General features: G+C 43.5%; 1 protein-coding gene across 2 annotated transcripts in view; it reads right to left on the reverse strand.

Annotated features, from left to right (window-relative positions):
- The window catches only part of DOCK1 (dedicator of cytokinesis 1), a 221,354-nt gene that overhangs the window by 177,240 nt on the left and 23,646 nt on the right, over nt 1-20,468 (reverse strand). For both annotated transcript variants that reach the window (XM_072129711.1, XM_072129712.1), the window contains exons 2-8: nt 14,914-14,997; nt 12,667-12,707; nt 11,687-11,742; nt 6,457-6,553; nt 4,950-5,098; nt 1,832-1,967; nt 249-403 (exon numbers count right to left, since the gene is read on the reverse strand). In XM_072129711.1, coding sequence (XP_071985812.1) covers nt 249-403; nt 1,832-1,967; nt 4,950-5,098; nt 6,457-6,553; nt 11,687-11,742; nt 12,667-12,707; nt 14,914-14,997 — 718 coding nt within the window. The remainder of the gene's footprint in view (nt 1-248; nt 404-1,831; nt 1,968-4,949; nt 5,099-6,456; nt 6,554-11,686; nt 11,743-12,666; nt 12,708-14,913; nt 14,998-20,468) is intronic.

Below are 20,468 nucleotides of genomic sequence, written 5' to 3' on the forward strand. Positions count from 1 at the left end.
TGAGGAGGTAAAACCTGGTGACAGGCTCCCTTTAACAGGCTTCTGCCCGTAACGAAATAAGTCATTGGCTAGTAAGGTGATCAATGATTATAGAAAACTTATTAGATTATGGGGAAGGTTCTCAATGACAAGATCCTGACAACCCGCAAACCTTCTCAAAAATACACAGGTCAAAATAAAGCACCACGACATAAGTAAAGGCATAAATTATTCTCGCAAGAACATCAAGTGTTAGAACCAGCTCTGACCTGATAAACTTAGACTCCAATGGATCATAGAGCGACATTAACACCTCCGCGTCCTCCCCGATTTTGCAGACCACGTTTTTTAAATTGACGAACAATGCAAAAGATGGTGTGGCAGCAAACTTGGCTTGTCTGTTGATGTCATTCTGCTTTTGCGACTACATGTGTGATAAAAAGGTGACAAAAGGTGAAAAAGCACATGAAAAATAACACTTCAGTAATAAATAGAAAGGATGCATTTACAAATGGGAACAGAATAAAGTTCTCTTTATTCAAATTATTCAAAACAAAATTAACCAACAGCGTACAATGTGTACATTTTTAGAATAACCATCTGACTAATGAATGGACATCACGGTACATGATCAATGATGGGATCTGGAGGGTGGGGATGTCAGCATACACATGAGTCAGTTAATTCGGCCAAATCGGGGTGACTTTCCCCTTGTGTGAATGAGTTTGGGGAATCCTGTGACTGATAGAAAAGTGAAGGGAACAGGTATCAGGACTATGTAATACTGGTAGATAAATATAATAATGTCTATTTATATAGCGCCATCAAATTCCGTAGCGATTTACAAATTAAGATTTAAAAAAACTAATCCTTGCTTGTCCCAACATGACGATTACTGAACTTGCAGTGATGTAGGAGCATGTGATCATTCAAGCTCCTTAATCCCTTTCTTAATGCCAAGGGATGGAGCCAGAGAAGAGGTTGCAGCTGAGACTGGGTATGAAGAGCTGTTTGTGTGAGTGTTCGCTTGAGGGAACGCACGTAGCAGCGCCGTGTGCCAGGGAACGCACGTAGCAGCGCCGTGTGCCAGGGAACGCACGTAGCAGCGCCGTGTGCCAGGGAACGCATGTAGCAGCGCCGTGTGCCAGGGAACGCATGTAGCAGAGCCGTGTGCCAGGGAACGCATGTAGCAGAGCCGTGTGCCAGGGAACGCATGTAGCAGAGCCGTGTGCCAGGGAACGCATGTAGCAGAGCCGTGTGCCAGGGAACGCATGTAGCAGAGCCGTGTGCCAGGGAACGCATGTAGCAGAGCCGTGTGCCAGGGAACGCATGTAGCAGAGCCGTGTGCCAGGGAACGCATGTAGCAGAGCCGTGTGCCAGGGAACGCATGTAGCAGAGCCGTGTGCCAGGGAACGCATGTAGCAGAGCCGTGTGCCAGGGAACGCATGTAGCAGAGCCGTGTGCCAGGGAACGCATGTAGCAGAGCCGTGTGCCAGGGAACGCATGTAGCAGAGCCGTGTGCCAGGGAACGCATGAAGCAGAGCCGTGTGCCAGGGAACGCATGTAGCAGAGCCGTGTGCCAGGGAACGCATGTAGCAGAGCCGTGTGCCAGGGAACGCATGTAGCAGAGCCGTGTGCCAGGGAACGCATGTAGCAGAGCCGTGTGCCAGGGAACGCATGTAGCAGAGCCGTGTGCCAGGGAACGCATGTAGCAGAGCCGTGTGCCAGGGAACGCATGAAGCAGAGCCGTGTGCCAAGGAACCCATCCAACAGAGCCGCGCGTGAGCTGTGCTTGTGTGTGAACAAAAGGAAATTACTAGTATTTTTTAGAGGACTACAGCGCATACAGTACCTTTTCTTCTTGGATTCTTTCCTCAACTTGCTTGGATGCAATCTCATGTGCCTGGAAGAGGTTTATCGTACTGGTCTGCTCTGGGTCCAGAATATTACCATCCTCATCCCGCACAACGAGGTCCAAATCAAGGATCCTAGAGGCAAATGCAAACATTTCAGAATAATACACAAGAGAATATTTTATTACTGCAAATACCAATGACATGGGCCCAGTTAAGGGAAGAAAGAATGAGAGAGACGGTAACAATGCAATGAATGACGAGTAGGGAGAGAGATTTATATAGCACCATCCTATTCCGCAGGGAGAAAAGGGGGAATAAGATGGACAAAGTATGAAAAGAAAAGTATGGGTACAGAATAAGAGAAGATCAGGGAGAAGCTTCTCCTTCATCAGAAGATAGTAAACTGTCTCTTCCTGCCTAAACTAAGCATTGTTGTCCCCCGGGTCCTCTGGTTTCCTCCCACACTCCAAAACATACTGGTAGGTTGATTAGATTGTGAGCCACATTGGAGGACAGGGACTGATTTGGCAAACTCTGTGCAGTCTGTGTGCACTATATAAATAAAGATATTATTATTATTATTGTGATTATGTCCTTTACTGTGATGGATGCATATGTCCTGGATGAAGCATAAACATTGTATTTCCGAGGATCAGTGGATATCGCATCCTTTACTTCTTGGGAGCGGATGATGTTTCCCGGCAAGTCTTGTTGCCATTTGTCAGAAGTTTTAGAACAAAACGAACTCTCAAGATGTTCGCTCCTGTTTGAACACGGAGCATCTGGAGGCGAGGCAAACTTTAAGCAAATAGGCTGGCAGATGGTAAGACACAATAACAAACAAGGAATTCATTAATTGAGAAGAAGGTTAGCCGCTAAATTCTTTATTATGAATAGAATCAAGGATCTGTCTCAAGAACGGTTTCTATGCAAAGTAAAAACTCGGTCACGGGAAATGCAAAACCGCCGTATCACAACGAACCAGGCACAAAATTAGATTTTCATGAAGTAGTCAGACTGTTAAAGGCTAAAAGGCAAAACGCATACCCAAACACCAGCCTCCCCTAGAAAGGTAAGCGTCTGCTCATAATATCGGACTACATATTCATGAGCGGTAATGACTGTAGCTTTAGATAAGTAAATCACTTGGCTGGAGAGAGAAAATATAGCTTCAGGCGTACAGTAAAAATATCGCTCCTATTACACGATATGAAGACATACACCAAAAGAGATTCACCTGAAAAAATTATGACCCAAAATATATGATCCATGTGCCGCCCATATTCTGACCTGTCACAGACGCACAAACAGCTGGGGATGGCGTAAACAAAAAATAAATAAATAAATTTCATACATTATGAAGCAAACATACCTCGAGAATGCTGTGGCTACACTGATGCAGGCACATATAGGGGCTCATTTACTAAGGGCCGCGGATCGCACTTTCGTCACTGTGCACCGTTTTTGGGGATTGCACAGGAAAGCTTACGGCCGTACATACATCCCGCACGGAGCGATACAGAGCCACATGCTCCAAACACGGGGGAAAAGATAGGACATGTTATGGTCCTAACTTTCCCCTCCTCCCGGCCTTCTCCATGCAGGCATACGTCAATGTAACTGCAGCCTAAGTATGCACTGCTCGAGAGAATGATGTTATCACTGACAGGCACAAGTAATCAATTGCTGCCCAGCTGGTGTGTATGAGTGATCCAGCTCAGGTTGATTAGTCCTGTCTGGACAGGTCAGGAAGCTTCGTGAAGGCAATCCAGCTTTCCCAAGATCTTAAATGTTATAACTGTTTTTTCAGCAAACCGCTCAGCTCAGGGATTAAAGAAGATATGTTTCTGCAACAGTGTAGCTACAGCATTCTCAAAGTATGTTTGGTCCATTATGCATCAAATCAGATGGTAGATGTCCTTAAAGGCCTTCTTCCTTAACATAATGTATACAGAACTTGCCCTAGTAGTAATTTCACAGCCATTCTGCAGGCATCACAAATACCATATGTTTTATGCCGCAATTTTGTTGCAGCAAGATGCTGGAGAGCTCAGCCATTGCATCGCAAAATTGTTGAATTCTACACCATGGTCCACAGCAATTCAGCAACATGCTGCGGATTATACATCTATAGTGAGAAACCCCTTCCCCTGCAGATTTTCATAAATCCCATACACTACACTACTAATGCATTACACTGCAGATTCACAGCAGGTAAATGCTGTGCTGCACATACACAGGTATTTAACTTTGTGTGTGAGCAACCCAACTCTGCCCATGATGTTTTATCAGTTAGCAAAATAGGTCTTAAAAAATATATTGAAAGTGGTACAAGGAAGGCGACATTACACCACAGTTCATGTAAGGCTAGATTAATAGATCCTGCTCCCTGTAGCTTAATATACACCTGGGGCTGTAAAACGCTAAGTCCAAAGTCCTGCTGATAAGAAAATGCACAATATCCTCCATTATGAAGGCAACTGGCTTATAAGATAGTTTGTACATTGTTGTGTCACTTGAAACAAAAAAAAAAAAAAAAGAAGATATATAATGATTAAGTCCATCAGGTCAGGGTTTGTGGATATACAAAGCTACCTGCAAGTGCAATGAGGGATGAGCCCGATAGAACCAACCAATCTGAAGTAGAGTTGTACAGCTGAGACTTCAGCCTGCTGGGTCCGCCCCCGATGCACTTGCAGGCGGATTTGCCATTATCAGTAAATATGCTCATCTTGGCATTGAGATCACAATGTTTCAATTCAATGTTTTTCCTCATATTGTAAAGTCCTTCATGACAAGGAGACTCCCTGGCATGATCATTGATTGCTGAGGCATCCGAGAACCCCCAGATTCCATTCCAGTACAAGGCTCCTTTTGCACTGACAGCAAAGAAACCTATGGGGTACGTGTGTCACCGTACCGTGCCGTCCATAGGAAAAAGCTAGGAAAAGTTGGAGCATGCTCTATGTTTACGGCCAGGCGCCATGCCTCACTATGGAGCGGTGTTCATCCCACCACCTCTCCAGCTGAACCTGTAGCACGTGCTACAAACTGTGGAAAAACGAGCTACTTTGTGCACAGAAGAGAAGCTGTATAAAATGCTGCTCTACAAACCTGTTTCCATAATCAATCCTGGCAGTGATTTTCTTTTTCAGTTCCTTCAGTTCATCCTGTGGTAGCGTTCCCGAGAGGATCTGAGATCTCCACTCCACCAGGTCACAGATCATATTCCGAACACAATTAAACATTTCCCGATTATCTTGCTAATAAAGTTTAAACAAAAAAAAAAAAAGCATTCAATTAATTTAAATTGTGACATAGCAGAAGACACATAATGACATCATTCAGATGAAAATCAGATCTAATGCAATGACTGCAGTATTTGCAGGGGACGGTCAGGATTTACCATTCATGGTCTATTTATTATAGAGTTATATATTATATTATACAGCAGACTTACCTAAACCATAACCCTGACACATCAGCAAGATCATATAGGACATTATAATGAGCTACTGAGCAGCACATATTTTGTGAAGCCTTTTGTTTACAATTTAAAGGAAATCTATCAAAACCCATCCCGATAAACCAGGGACATTTTTCAAAGATCAAGGCAAGGTGGTATCTTCTTCGCTATCTATAGTCTTCTTTCTTCTAAAAATCAGCTTTTAAAATTATGCAAATGAGCCAGAAATACTGAGGGTGTTACCAGAGCCCCTCCAAGCTGTAACTCCACGAGCTGTTATATTGTGCAGGAGCACTTCCAAACTCCCACACAGCTCTGCTACATGCGTTCACTCACTCACAGCTCCAAGAAGAAAAGGTACCATATTTTCCCAACTATAAGATGCGCCCAAAATTTAGTCATCCAAAAAAATATTACAAATTTCCTTTTGTTCACACATAGCTCTGCCGCATGCATGCCCTCACCACACAGCTCTGCCGCATGCATGCCCTCACCACACAGCTCTGCCGCATGCATGCCCTCACCACACAGCTCTGCCGCATGCATGCCCTCACCACACAGCTCTGCCGCATGCATGCCCTCACCACACAGCTCTGCCGCATGCATGCCCTCACCACACAGCTCTGCCGCATGCATGCCCTCACACACAGCTCTGCCGCATGCAGAGCCCTTCTCGCTCATCGGCACAATTTTAAAAGTTTATTTTAGAAGGAAGGAGGATAACATGGATATCAAATATAAGATCCCACAGTCCCGGTGCCTGGATCTAGGAGGAATGTCCCTGGTTTATCAGGATGGATTTTCTGGGGCGGTCTGGGGCTATGGCTCTCCTTTAAATTGCCAAGTCCTTCCCCAAGTCAGCCACCCTAACCTTATCTTTAGACTTCTATGTAATCTGAAAGCCCTGGGAGCCATGTGTCAAGAAAACCATTTAATATAGTTCATTAAAGAAAAATCTATTTTTTTATCCTTTTATTAAAGTTTTTTATATTGTATGAAACTAATATCACCGCTAGTCAGGATCCTAAAGGAGGGATAACTACATGCAAACTGGATCCCACACTGTGACTTAAGAACTTTTATATAGTTTTCTGCCCACGAGCAGAAAGGATATTTGTACATAAATTCTTGCCCTTTATAAATAAACATACTGACCACGTAAAGGTGCCGCCATATGATGGACCATTCCCGTAACGTTGTAGTGACTTCTTGTACAAGAGGGATCTCACAAGGCACAACAGATTCATGTTGCCTGCAATTGTATAAAATCCAGAAAGAAAACATAAGAGGCGTGAAGACTGGAAACCATTGGTGCAAATAGTACAACATGACAGGACTTCATTTAATGGATTTAACTCAATGGTTTGGCCTCATGATAGGTAAAAGTGCAGTGAACATGTTACAAATGGACATCACCCGTCATTAAAACATGAAATTTAGAATATTTAGTCATCTTAAATAGTGTTCCCTCCTCTGGATATTTATGATTAAGTGGAACTACTAAACAGACATTCAGGCACTTGGCACATAGGTTGATTATCATTCAGACATGAGACATCAGGTATAATGTAAACATTTGCCCAAATATATTATTGTAAGTATTTGTATTCCCTTCGAAATGGCAGTTCTCGGGGATCATTTCTAGGTCGCCGTGTCTCATTCCACAGTTGTATCGTCTTGATCATTAAAAAGGATGATCTTAGAGATTGTATTTAGCAATATGTCTCCCCTCTTGTTGGACACATTTTTAATGTAAAGCTTTCAGTGTAAGAGGCCAGGAATCGGTACTTTTACACTACCTCAGAATGATGATGTCAGACACATAGCAGAGAATTAATTGTGCACCGGCATATGATAAGGGCCATGCCCCCCTGTAGCGGTAGATAAATCAAGAGGCATAGGTCTTACCGCAGACAAGTCTACGCTAGATCCGACCAGCACAAATATTCAAAAGGTTTTTTTCAACTAGGCAGGCACAGCGCAGAAACGCCCCTTGTATGCCCATTCCTCCGGTGGACGCATTGCCGCAAAGATTATCACAATTTCTTGCAGTGCATAAAAAACTCTCGTAGGAGGAGAGATGCTGGGGGAGATTTATTAGGTGCACAGCACCAGAAAGCAGTGCCTTTACTCTGCCCCAGTCACACACTCTCCTCTGGTGCATGGAGAGTAGTGCCTTTACTCTGCCTTGGTCACACTGTCTCTCTGTCACTTCACCTAAGAATAGTCTGGTGCATGGAAAGTAGCGCCTTTCTGACAATCTCTTTCTAACAACACCCTCCCGAACGTCAAAGCATATTGTGACCGGGGACTAGATTCATGTTGCTGTACTGAAGACATCCAAACCCCTCACTCACAGTCCCTACCAGGAGGCACAAGCGTTGGCAGTCTGCTGGGACTAAGGGGGCTGCAAGAATTCAGTCCCAGTCACTTGATACAATGATCCAACGCTCAGTAGGGAGAGACCATGTAACTCAGAGCGTCGATATAAAGCAGTGTAAAGGAACTGCTTCCAGGTATCCTCGGGCCAGATTAGGCAGGACACCAACCTCTTCAACATTTCCCTTGTTAATGGGGTTTGTAACTTCACAGTCAGCACAGATTGAATACCTGAGCGATGGCACAAGTCAGAATTAAAAAGTACAGTCACTCAGAATTGTACCATTTGTACCAAGAACTTCCTAAAATAAGCACGTCCAGTGAGCGGACAGGTCCTATTTTAGTCCTTTGCTGTCAAGAGTAGTTCCAGATGTTTTCTATTAGAAAAATATTTCTTTTATTTAATAATTTGACACATATGCAGTAACGGTAACATGTCCGTAGGGATCGTTTCATGTGTGTTTTTAAATTGTGAAGTATTCCTAATAAAGAATTATTCATGGAAGAAACTTTGGTGCCAGATTTCATCCATTTACCTGTGCCTGTAAGGAAGGGAACAAATGATCGTGCACTGCACTAGATTCTCCCTAACCCTCCTGTGGAAGAAAAACATTTGGCAAAAAGAGGAAATTGCACTAATGACTGGAGCTCCTCTTGCAGGACGGCGTGTGCTCTTATGCCTTCATTTTTCTTGTATTTACACGTCTACGAGCGAGTCCAGCGCCACTTGATCACATTGTCCATCCCTCACTTGCGAGAATCAGAAAGTCGTCCAGCGCAGAGTAATTTGTCATTATTTAACACCGAGATCAAAGTTATCTGGGAAGCTCGGCATCAAAACTTTTCCACAAGTCATTATGTGTTTGCAACTATTTATTCAACCTGTAAAAATAAACTCTCTTTCTGCTATTTTCGGCTCTAGAAATCAATTTTGTAATCAGACGGGAGATGTCATTATGCAGTAATCAGATGATTAGAATACTGCCGCTGCACCAATCTAATCCGGAGGGAAGACAAAGACAACAGATCCTGGGTGTAACTTCTACACACAGGCCGGAGGGGCCATGACCCCGGCCGGATGGAGACCAGGGTGTAATTATAGGGTGCACAGCACACAGGTAACCTTATTTAACCACCTCAGGACCAGAGTGTTTCCGTTTCCAAACGACAAGAAACTATCAATGATTTAGGCAGAGTCACAGCTCCAACTATTTTTTTTTGTTTTGATTGCTGAACTTCCTAAAGAAGCTTTGTGCATTTTTCTTTTTGACACATTAATATGTTATGAATAATACAGTCAGTCTGTATGGATTACGTACAAGATAGATTCTTTAGGTTTCTTCTAAAGCTGAATTTGGATTCAACTCAGAACTGTATCATTTATAATTATAGCTCCAGAAAAAAAAATTCTGTCCCAGTGAATATTGGATTTTCACCTTCCAGCTGATCACTACAGCCTGGGACTAAGGTAAAGCATTTAGAGACTTCACCAGAGCTCACACGGGACAGAGAGGTCTTCTGTAACTAGGAGTCATCTGTAAGTCAGGTGTCCTTAAAGGAAACCTACCACTTCTGACGGTAGGTATGAGATACAAACACCGGGCACCAGCTCAGGGTGAGCTGGTGCCGGTGCTTAGTCTCGTTAGTGTTAAAACCGCGGTATCGCGGTTTTAACACTTTTGAAACTTTCTAGCAGAAACTGCTTCGGCGCTGCGCGCGATCGTGCGCGCGCAACGCCTGCGGCGTTTCCAATGTAGGCGCGCGCACGATCGTGTGCACGAAGCGCCGAAGCAGTTTCTGCTAGAAAGTTTCAAAAGTGTTAAAACCGCGATACCGCGGTTTTAACACTAACGAGACTAAGCACCGGCACCAGCTCACCCTGAGCTGGTGCCCGGTGTTTGTATCTCATACCTACCGTCAGAAGTGGTAGGTTTCCTTTAAAGAGAACCCGTCATGCAAAATAACCCCCCTAAACTAAATATATTTTCATAAACTGCCATTAGAGAGCATTGCCTCTATCCCTTCATTGTCCCTCTACATGCCTGTAAACCTAAGCAATGAGGTCCTAAAGCTGTATGCAAATGACCTGTGAAATGTCCAATGAAGCATTAGCATATTCAAGCTGTCCACTCTATTCATGAGTGGGAGGCACAGCCACACCCCCAGTGCTTGACTGACAGCCTGTACAATGATGTGAGGCTGTATAATGATGTGCTTCCTGGTGCTGGTGGCCACGCCCCCTGCAGCCTGTGTGTACATGTGTGTGTGTTTAGGAGAGATACAGCAGAACATGTCAGATTCATGTGTAGCTGATGTCTGTGTCTCTGTATATTAGGAGGATGCAGCATGTCAGCAGATGCAGCACACACACTAGCAATGCTTTACTATACATTACACACAGACATGAGCAGGGGGAGGAGAGGGGAGGGGGAACAGGGGTGACATCACTGCCTCTGACCATGTGACCAGCCTCATTTACATGATAAAGAATAGATGATTTTACAATGAATAATGTATGAAATAACTAGATAAAGGCTGGGATGGATCCTTGTGAGCTGCTCCAACAGGTAGAGGTGACAGGACTAGTGGCAAAGACCTGATGACAGGTGTCCTTTAAGGAGGGGACTGCCTGTGTATATGTGTAATAGAGGGGGAGTTCAAAGGTCCAAAACAATGGGGCTTATCTACTAAGGGTCCGCGGGACCGCAATTCCGTCGGGTTTCGCAAATATTTCCAGTGTGCGCCAAATTGCCCCGGATTTTTGGCACACATGATTGATTGAGGCGCATGGGCATGCATGCGACAGAAATCAGGGGTCGTGGCCGTCGGACAACCCCACTGATTCGGACAAACCACAGAATTTAAAAAAGAATTGTGTCGCAAGATCAAGCATTTACATGCACCAGGAAGAAGCAGGTGAACTCTGACAACGCGCCGCAGGATCGCGATGGGACCGGGTACGTAAATCTGCCCCAATGAGTACAATATCTGAATACCCCAAGCAAGTAATGGGTGAGGAGGGCAAAGCTTTCAAAATGGCAGTCGTGTTCAAAACATAAAAGATAGGCCCCCTTGCACCCGTTACATTATGAGGGTTTCAGGTATTTTTTCCATTTTATTACTGAAATTAACTAAAATAACTAAATAAAAATAAACTGGTTGCATGTTGATGGATTTCAGAAAACAAAAAAAGTAAAGTTATCTGCCGCTCCTGTTGCTACAATGTTGCCTCAGCAGTGTTTCTGCTTCCCGGTCTCAGCCAATTGAGGCCGTAGCAGTGACTCTCCTCCGCCAGTGATTGGCCAAGAAGGAAATTCTTCCCAATCCCTATTTTTCAAAGGGGATCAAGAAATTGTAACCAGGGAAGCAGCGGAGTTGAGGTTGAAGAAGTTCAGACTTAAAGGGGTTGTATCAACACTGTCTTGTGGATACTGGAGAAGAATCTGATAGGTGGGGATACCAAGGTTAGGACCCCCTCAATCACGAAAAATAGACCCCCACAGTTCACAAGAAACTGAGTCCTGTTCACAATTACTGAATACATGCAGTTCAAGCATTGGAAAACTGCTGAGCACAGCACTCGGCTATCTCTGGCACTCTCACTGACAGTGAATAGATAGCGGTGTGTGCTAGGCAAATTATGGGACTCATATAGAATTAAATGGAACAGCAGGACATATGATCAAGATACCGCTGCATTCAATTAGAGAGAACAAGATGGTGGGTGTCCCATATCCCAACCTATTAGATTATCACCTATAATAATTGATAAGATTCCTTTAAAATGGTATTCGCAGCTAGAACGTCATGAGGGAATGGCATAGATATTGTATAGATGCACCAATAACAGGGTCTATCTGCACCAGTCATGTTGTAGCATGCACATAGGTCTCCATCGACACCTATTGGACTTCTGCTAATAGCCAAACCGGGGGACTCTGCAAATATTTCAACGTGTCCCCATTATTCTATCTGCATCAAGTATAAGAATCCGAAGTTTAATTACCCCTTCCCCTCGACTGTGGCTTCCTTAAGATGAATATAGCTGGCAGGAAAGATGCCCTGGTGAGAAAACAAACAAAATGCTAATTAAAAAGTGTGTATCCACTAAAGCAGATTATTGTTAATAACATTCGGAGAGGGGATCACAATGAGACAACCCCTTAAACTGTTTTCATAGTCACACGGAAAATTTTAAGGATCCAGTTTAGTTCCAAATACTTAAAGGGAATGTGACCATGCAAAACTTCTGAAAGCGATAGGTGGGAGCTTTGAAAAGCTTTTTAAAGGGGGTCATTACCCCCTAATCCATACTCGACCGGCTGCTCCATCAACTAGTGATAACAGGACCCCGGTTCTTGTTGTTGCCTGTGGTCCCAGCAGTTGGATCCCTACAATCTGATTAGTAGGGATCCATTTGTTGGGACCCCAGTCAATCACAAGAATGGGGGTCCCATTATCACTAATGGACGGATAAGCAGGAATCCTGCAGCTCCTTTCACTACTATACAATCCAATGCAAAAACTAATGTTTCCAAGATGAGCAGTTTTCAGCATCAAAAAGTATCCGACCTTCATGAAATCTCCCGATGCATTTTAGCTACAAACATGGCAGTAAATGGATAGAGGAGAGCAGTCTGAACTTGCTCGTAATCATACAAAGTGTTCGGATGAGGTGCCCCTGCCCTGGTTTATGACAAGAATATTGAATGCATTAAGCCCATCATCAGACAAGAACATTACAATAGCGAAATCAAAAGCTATAATAATAATATCGCCATAATAACAGCGAGGATAGGGAGGCCGCAGGTCTGATTGTAATGAAAAGGAAAAAACCTATATGGATTTATCCGACGATGCCTTCAATTTGCAGAAGAATGAAGGAGAATTGGCATTATAAAGCCTGGATAATCATCAGAATGGCAATGGAGAGAAGATATTATAGAGATTTCACAAGTTACGGCTATGAGTAAAGAGGCGACCTACCTTTTTAGATTTCTTCCTCAAGACGTAACCTCTGAACCATCCTGCAGGGGAAGACAGAAAAAGACAAATTCAACCAAATCAGAAGATAAAAGGTTTCTTTGTATCATTGCAAATATTGTTTTGTTTATACTTTTTTTTATCCAAAATAAAAACTAGATTAACTTTTTGCATACGTCTCCATGGTAACAGACTTCAAAAAAAAACCTGTGTAGTCTGTTCCTCCTGTCATCCTCCATCTTTTATTTACTTTTTACCAACATTCCAAAGATAAATAAAAGAAGTTGTTTCATGAAGAGAGAAGGTGTGATGGGGGCATGTCACTGACTAAATTCTGTCATAATTCGAGATTAACAAGGTTTTTTTGACCAAGTGAAGGCAGCAGACTCCCGGCAGATAAGGTGCACAGACCAAGCAGCCTAAACATCAAAGGAAATCCACCATCAAAATCTGTCATGACAAACCAGGGGCACTTACTCATAGATCCAGGCACCACAATTGTGATAATATTCTTTTATTTGTTTTCCATGGCCTCTTTCCTTCTAAATTCAACTTTTACAATTATGCTAATAAGTTAGAAGGGTTCTGGGCGGCGTTACCAGAGTCACTTGGTGCTGCAGCTTCACTGTGCTGGAGAACTACCCCCTCCCACTGTGCGAGATTACAGAAGGTAGAGGGAGGTGGGGGGTAGTCTTGAGGGAGCAGAGGGTGAGGATGAGACATGCTCCTGCACAGTGTAACAGCCGTGGATGCTAAAGGACAGAGGGGTTCTGTCAACGCACCCTTATTAGTAGAATATTAGAAGTTCTATTTTTAGAAAGGAAGGAAGATAAATATACAAAAAAAAAAAATACTGCGTTTCACAGAAGTAATTCCAACCTGTCTATCAGACCTGGTGTATACATTTTGGTTGTCCCTGGATACGACCATAAACTTCTGACTATGGTCGGGCAGATTCCCCTGGCTACTATTGTACTGCAGGGGGAGGGTCAGGAGACAGAGAAAAGGACAGACAGAGTCACTTCCTGTACAGCAGCAGCTGCAGGGGAGACAAGCTCTGGATCCAAGAGGAGCATAGAAGTACTGACTGTGTGTTTTATAGGTGCAGTAGCAGAGCTGAGTGTGTCATTTTGTCATATCCATCTCATGACTTTTATCTCCTTCATCTCTCTTTTTCTGTGTCAGATCCCAGTAGAACGTTCAGAAGCCAAACCCTGGACCCTGATAATCTCAGCACATTGTCAGCACACAGCATGTCACCGTACAGAGGGATCATGTCTGCTAAGCAAGTGCCGCCCACTGGAATCCTACACTGACTATCACCGACCAAAAAAAAAAAAATATATATATATATATATATATATATATATATATATATCTCTGAGTACATTTTTAAAGTAAGGGGTAAAATTTGAAACTTTCTTTCATGGACAAACCCCTTTAAACACTTGCTACATAAAAATAAATAATCTTTAAATATTAATGTCACCAGAAACATACTGGATATTACTGGAAAACCTCTGCTTCCTACATGATATACATAGGCCTATGCAGCAGAGCTTGTGCTCACTGATTAATCCCAGATTAGCAAAGAGACCACACTATGGGAGCAGCCGGGTTTTTAACTCCATCATTACAATGCACAGGCTCATTTCATCCTAGTTTTTCTTAAAGGACATTTACCATCAGATTACCCGATGGTAGATGACCATGACAAAGCTCCCTGTCCCGCCCCCATGTGTCCCGAGCTTCGTTTCTTATATCTTTGCATGGCCTCATTTGTGTAAAAACAAGTTTATAAGATATGCAAATTAGCCTGTGGCGCTCTGCAGGCTCCACTGTAATATACAGCCAGCCCAGTACGGAGAGTCGTGATGTCATCGGCTTCTCTTTTCAAATCTCACCGGCTCTCACACTGCGGCGGGCACAACCCTGGGGCGAGCATAAATTATATTACAGTGGAGCCAGGAAGTGCTTTGCAGAGCACCACTGGCTAATTTGCATATATTATAAACTTATTTTTTTTACAGAAATGCGGCCATGCAAAGATCTAAGAAACGAAGCTTGGGACACACGAGGACAGGACGGGGAGGTAAGTAATAGTCATCTACCATCATGTAATCCGATGGTAGACGTCCTTTAATGCCTTATACCTGGACAGTTCCATTTAGTTTATATGCCGATAATTTAGCCCCCTCCTCCCCCCCAGCCTGATTTAACCCTGCAGGAGTCAAAATGATAATCTCTTACCTTCATGAGTCTCTAGTAAGTGCACGGTGTCCCCGATCTGTATGGACAACTCATCCGTTCCTCGGGCATTGAAGTTATAAAGAACTGGAAGACAAATTTAATAACATTTATGTTTCTCCCATACATTAGAGACACATATGTGCAGGAATAAGATGCATCATGCTGTTATCAGGAGTCAAGGTACGAGAGATGTGACTATGATGGATGTATACACGTAATATAACGCACCTACTGATGGTAGTGGGTTCCCTGTTGTACTTTGAACATAGAAAACAAACTTTTACTCTGTCAATGAGCACAGGGGCTCCCACTATAGGTTTTAGCCTTGTAGAGTACGAAGCAACCATTTTGGGCAACCACGACACTACTGCTACACATACCGCACAGCAGTTAATGCAGATATAGATCTCACAAACCAGGCGGATTTAACTTGTAATATCAGAAAAAGCCATGAAATGTGGCACCTAACTCACAGCTCTAGTGCCATTTTAAAGAGGAGAATTCTCTGCCTTAAAAAGCCACATAAATCCACTGTTAAAATTCATGTCAAAAATGTGTTTGTTTTTTTGTTTGTTTTTTTTTTTATATGCAGCTCTCATTCCAGACCAAGTTCTGTGGCAATATTTAAAAGGACATTTATCAAGGATTTTAAGCCAAGCACTGCCATACTGTGTCCCCTCTAGCAGGGTCTGCTCTACTTTAAGCTTCTTATGTCTTGTTTAGAATATAAAAAAAAAGGCTTTTACATTATGCAAATGAGTCTGCGGAGCTCCAGACTCCATAGGTGTTAATGGAGCCAGAGCCCCTAATTTGCATTATTTTTAAAGTTTTTTTTTCTTTCTTAAAAATAAGGGAATAGGAAGCTTAAAGAAGAGTGGATCCCGACAGAGGGCACACACCAGTGTGTCAGCGTGCTTGGATTACATTCCTTCATCCTACAGGTAGAGGTCTTTTAGGGGGCGTGAATTTTCCTCTTCAAAATTACACCAAGATTGTGTTTCTAGGTGACAAAGTTCAGAAGATTTAGGTGTTTGAAATGTTCCCCCCTCCAGCCTGTCAGCTGAGGGCAGAAAGGAGAAGAAGCAGCAGGGATACAGAGCTGACAGCTTCATAAGTACATGCACCCTCTGCATCTGTAACTGAACCTGGGAAAAAAAGTTTGTTTTTTTACATGTTTTGGTAAAGTTTTATTCGATGTTACTGCTTATTAAAAAAAATTGTTATACTGTATTATTGAGCAGATTCCATCCAATGTCTATAAGGTCAGTACAAGCCCCAATGAATCTTCTAATCCGTATGCACCTTTGTATGTATGATGTGTTCTTAATGATCAGAACAACTGGGTCCTGAGGGTGTAGATCCGATGACTTCAGGAGGCACACAGTGATACCTGGCTGCCTACCAGATACTAATGATTTCAGTATAAGAAGTGCCGTGTCCTCCTTAAAGGAGTTTATCATATTGTAACCACATTTACATAATTTCTCAGCAATTGTCTAATGACAGAAAAGCGAACACAAACCACATTATTCCTTATTGATACATTTATCAGCTAATTTACCCACATACCACCAAGAGATCCATCTACGGAGACACAGAAGATAACATTGGATACAGCGCAGACGTAGTATATTACCCTACAGTCAGTCCGTGCACATGCAGGTTTATTCACACATTGCAGTCAAGTCATCAACCAAAACCGGGAAGCCCTGGCGCTATAGTCTGGTCTGGTGATGGCTAAACGCGGACATGCTGAGACCTTTTTCCTGGCAGCATCCAGTGGCGGGTTGCTTGGGTTTTATGAATGTTGACACACCGAGCCAACCCAAAAGGTGGGGCATCATTGGGGTACACCATAATACAAGGGATTTGAAATCCCATGGAAGCCAATCCAACATTTATTTGGCAATTATGCAAATAGAAGATCCAAAAACAGAAGGTTGGATTCCCCTTTAACAGATTTATACACATGTAATTAAAGGAACACTCCAGTCTGAGAAAATTCATGGAAGAATACATGATGCACAGTCTGGAGGGAGGAGCATGACTCATTTTTACTGTATTCCCAGACCCCACTCATGCTCCTCCCTCCAGGTCTGCACAACCTATAATTCAGATCAATCAGCTGTGATTGGAGTCTTCCTTCAAACAGACCCTATGAACAAAGCATCAGGGACCATATGAACTACAAATGACCAATGAAGGTGAAATCTCCACAAAGATAAAGGGGGAGCTAAAGATAAAGGGGGCGCTGAATATGGGGGGGGGGGGGGGGGAGTTCTGGAGAGACAGTAGCTCAAAATCAAGCATGTATAGAATAATATGACAGAATAATTCTGGGGGTGTTGCCAGAGCCCTTCCGTGTTGTAGCTTCACAGACTGTTACACTCTCTGCCCCTCCCTCTCTTTCCACAACTACCCCCCCCCCCTTCTCCCCTCCACTCTACCTGATATAATTTCACGGCAGCAAGAAGTTTTAGAAAATTGTGAGGCACATACCTGCCCCTGGTTTTTTAAATATTGCCATGTCCCCCTTTCTTGACATGCTTTAGGGCATGCAGATGGGTAAGGTGTCATGACTTTGAGAATCTAACACCAGTCACGGCATGTGGGCCGCTACCATGTAGAAAGTTTTCCCCTAAAACACCCCGGAGGAGAGAACAGTCCGTCCAGAACAGAATAGTGTAAAAGCAAAAGTAGTATTTTAGGGAGTATCGCCTGCACAACACATCCTTGGATTTAAGGAGACAAAGTGACATAATCCACTACCTGCTAATAAATATTTGCAATACTTGAAAACACTGACGGTAATCCCTGATCTCATGGGCACGGGGATAAAACTTGAGAGTTTATCAGTTTAATGAAAGGCAGGAGGTAGCGTCAGGTTAACAGATGTCGCCCAGGCCGGGGGACGCCCCGTATAAGGACTTACAGAAAATAGAAAGGGATTTAAGGAATTACTGTAGGTCGTGTTAACATGTAGTAATTAGCATCGCGATCCACTTAACTTTACCTATTGTAACCGGCTCACCATTAAAGTCACGCCACTGATTCGAGGTGGACCACCCGCAACTGCTGGTCACCCTATACAGGCAGCCCCTGGGTTACGTACAAGATAGGTTCTTAAGTTGAATTTGTATGCAAGTCGGAACTGTATATTTTAGAATTGTAGTTTCAGACATTTTTTTGGCCCCAGTGACAATTGGAGTTTCAACATTTTTTGCTTTAATTAGACCAAGGATTATCAATAAAGCTTCATTACAGACACCTTACAGCTGATCATTGCAGTCTGGGACTATAGTAACATCCAGAGAGGTCATCAGAGGTCACAGGGGGCAGAGAGGTCCGTCTAATTAGGGGTCATCTGTAAGTCGGATGTCCTTAAGTAGGGGGATCGCCTGTAATTGGGAAAACAGGGGTCCCATATTGTCTGTAGCATTGACCACTTGACTCAGTGCACTTGTAGACTGTGAATGGAGTATATTAGGCCATGCAATTCAGAAGGGTTCTCGATCTGCTGCTGCATTCATTAGGGAGTGCAGGACCCCCATTATGAGCACTAGGGGTCCCAGTGGTTTGACAGTCCCCTATCAGGAGGTTTTCACCCCTTTCAGCAGAGAAATACATGACGGTCTAATTCTGGAAACCTGCATGGGTCGGCTGTGCTCCTTATAGCGGTGCAGATTTTACAGGTAAAACATTGCTCCAGATAGCAGCAGAGCGGTGCCATGTAGTGGCTTCCTCCCGCAGCCCGGCCATACATTGCCCATTAGGGGATTACACTGGTCAAAACAGGTTTTAAAGACACAAGAGGCGACATGTTCTACACAGACATTACACGGGGAAGGAAATGCCCTGAAGGAAGATTTGTTTCTTTTGTTATCCATTAAATTTCACAAAAGAACTGGTGTAGGAAGAAGGAAAAGGAAGAGAAAGAAAAGGCCGGACTGGATTTATAGGAGAGAATATATTGCAATAGAGGGAATCACCACAAGAACTCTACGACATCAAGAGCCTCAATCAATTTTGCAGGAAGAGTTTATACCCCCTGTTTTTTTCGTGCACCCCATTGTGGCCTTGCTGCTGGTGGGTCCCTCCAATCTAGGTGTCTAAAACCTCATATGTAAAATGGACTGTGGCAAGTCCTTTCCAGTTAGTGAGGCAGAGAGAAAACTCTTCGGTGCGTTACCGGAGCCACTCTGTGCTGCAGATTCACTGGCTGTTACAGTGTGCAGGCGCACTACTCCCCTGCCTCTGCTACAGAGAGATTCTATAAAGCAGAGGGAGGGGAAAGTGCTGAGGGAGCAGGGGAGAGACAGTCCAACAGCCTACAGCACGGGGGGGGGCTCAGTCAACACCCCACAGAGCCCTTCTGGCTAATAAGCATAATTTCAAAAATAGATGTTAGAAGGTCGGAGGCCATGGATAACACATAAGAAGATACCACAGTCCCGGTGCCTGGATCTAGGATGGATTCTGATGGGAGATTTCCTTTGATCTTCCTATGGTATACAAGAATTACACAGGGGCGCACAAGGGCTAAAACCTGTCTTTTCTTTAGCCTTCTCTCACTTTGGACACGACACGAATTGCAGTTTGTCATCCCAAAGTCACATTTTATATCTGACGTGTGACCATAAATCACAAGTGGAGGTTTTTTTAATAGTTAAAAAAATAGTAAAAATGAAAATGCCTGTAGTTATAAAGGCAGATAAAAAAAACTTTGTAAAGAAGTAAAAATGACAAAGTCCCATATGATGCTGCTGCTTTACTTTCTATATATCATCTAGTCTCCTGCCACCAGCTCTGACACAACCAATCATCTCCCTGCAAGGAAGAAAACTACCAATAGTAAGAATACAATAATAATACAGCCGCTCCTCTACTTAAAGGGGTTTTCCCACTAAAGAAAATTCTCACATTTCTATCCCCTAGTCATTTTAACACAATAAACATCATTTTAGCCCTTTACTTTACAATGGCACTTAGTGTTATTGCTGTTTTAGCTCCCATCTCTCCCTAGGCTGCTCAGTGTAAAATCTCAGGGTGTGGGCGGGGCCTCTTTTAGTAGACATATTATGACCAATCTAGTTCTGTGGGAGGACATTGTGGTTACATTATCAGGGTACAGGGTGTCTATGCATTTTCATCTGACTTATGACATTGTACTAACACACTGACACATGGAAGAGAGATGAGACAGATCAGAGATGCAGGAGATGATTACACAGAGGCTGATAGACCATTTCGCTGTTACACTGTGAGCCCTGCTACATCTCACAGAAAAGTGATCCAGGGGAAGGGGGAGGCAGGCACATATCTCCTTGTAGTTTGCAGCCTCTCTCTCTGCTCCCCATGTGCTGACAGGAAGTGATCAGTGACTCTGAGCTCCGTGCAGGGGGCGGGGCTACAGGCACGCAGCAGAGACAGACAGTAATCTCATCTGTACAATCTCATCCAAGTTACTGGGTCATGTTTAGGGACAACTGAAAGTGAATACACCAAGACTGATAGAGACTGGTTGGAATTATATCTGTGAAATGCTGCATTTTTGT

The sequence above is a fragment of the Engystomops pustulosus genome, chromosome 11 (assembly GCF_040894005.1).
Source record: "Engystomops pustulosus chromosome 11, aEngPut4.maternal, whole genome shotgun sequence".
In the NCBI taxonomy this organism is placed as follows: domain Eukaryota; kingdom Metazoa; phylum Chordata; class Amphibia; order Anura; family Leptodactylidae; genus Engystomops; species Engystomops pustulosus.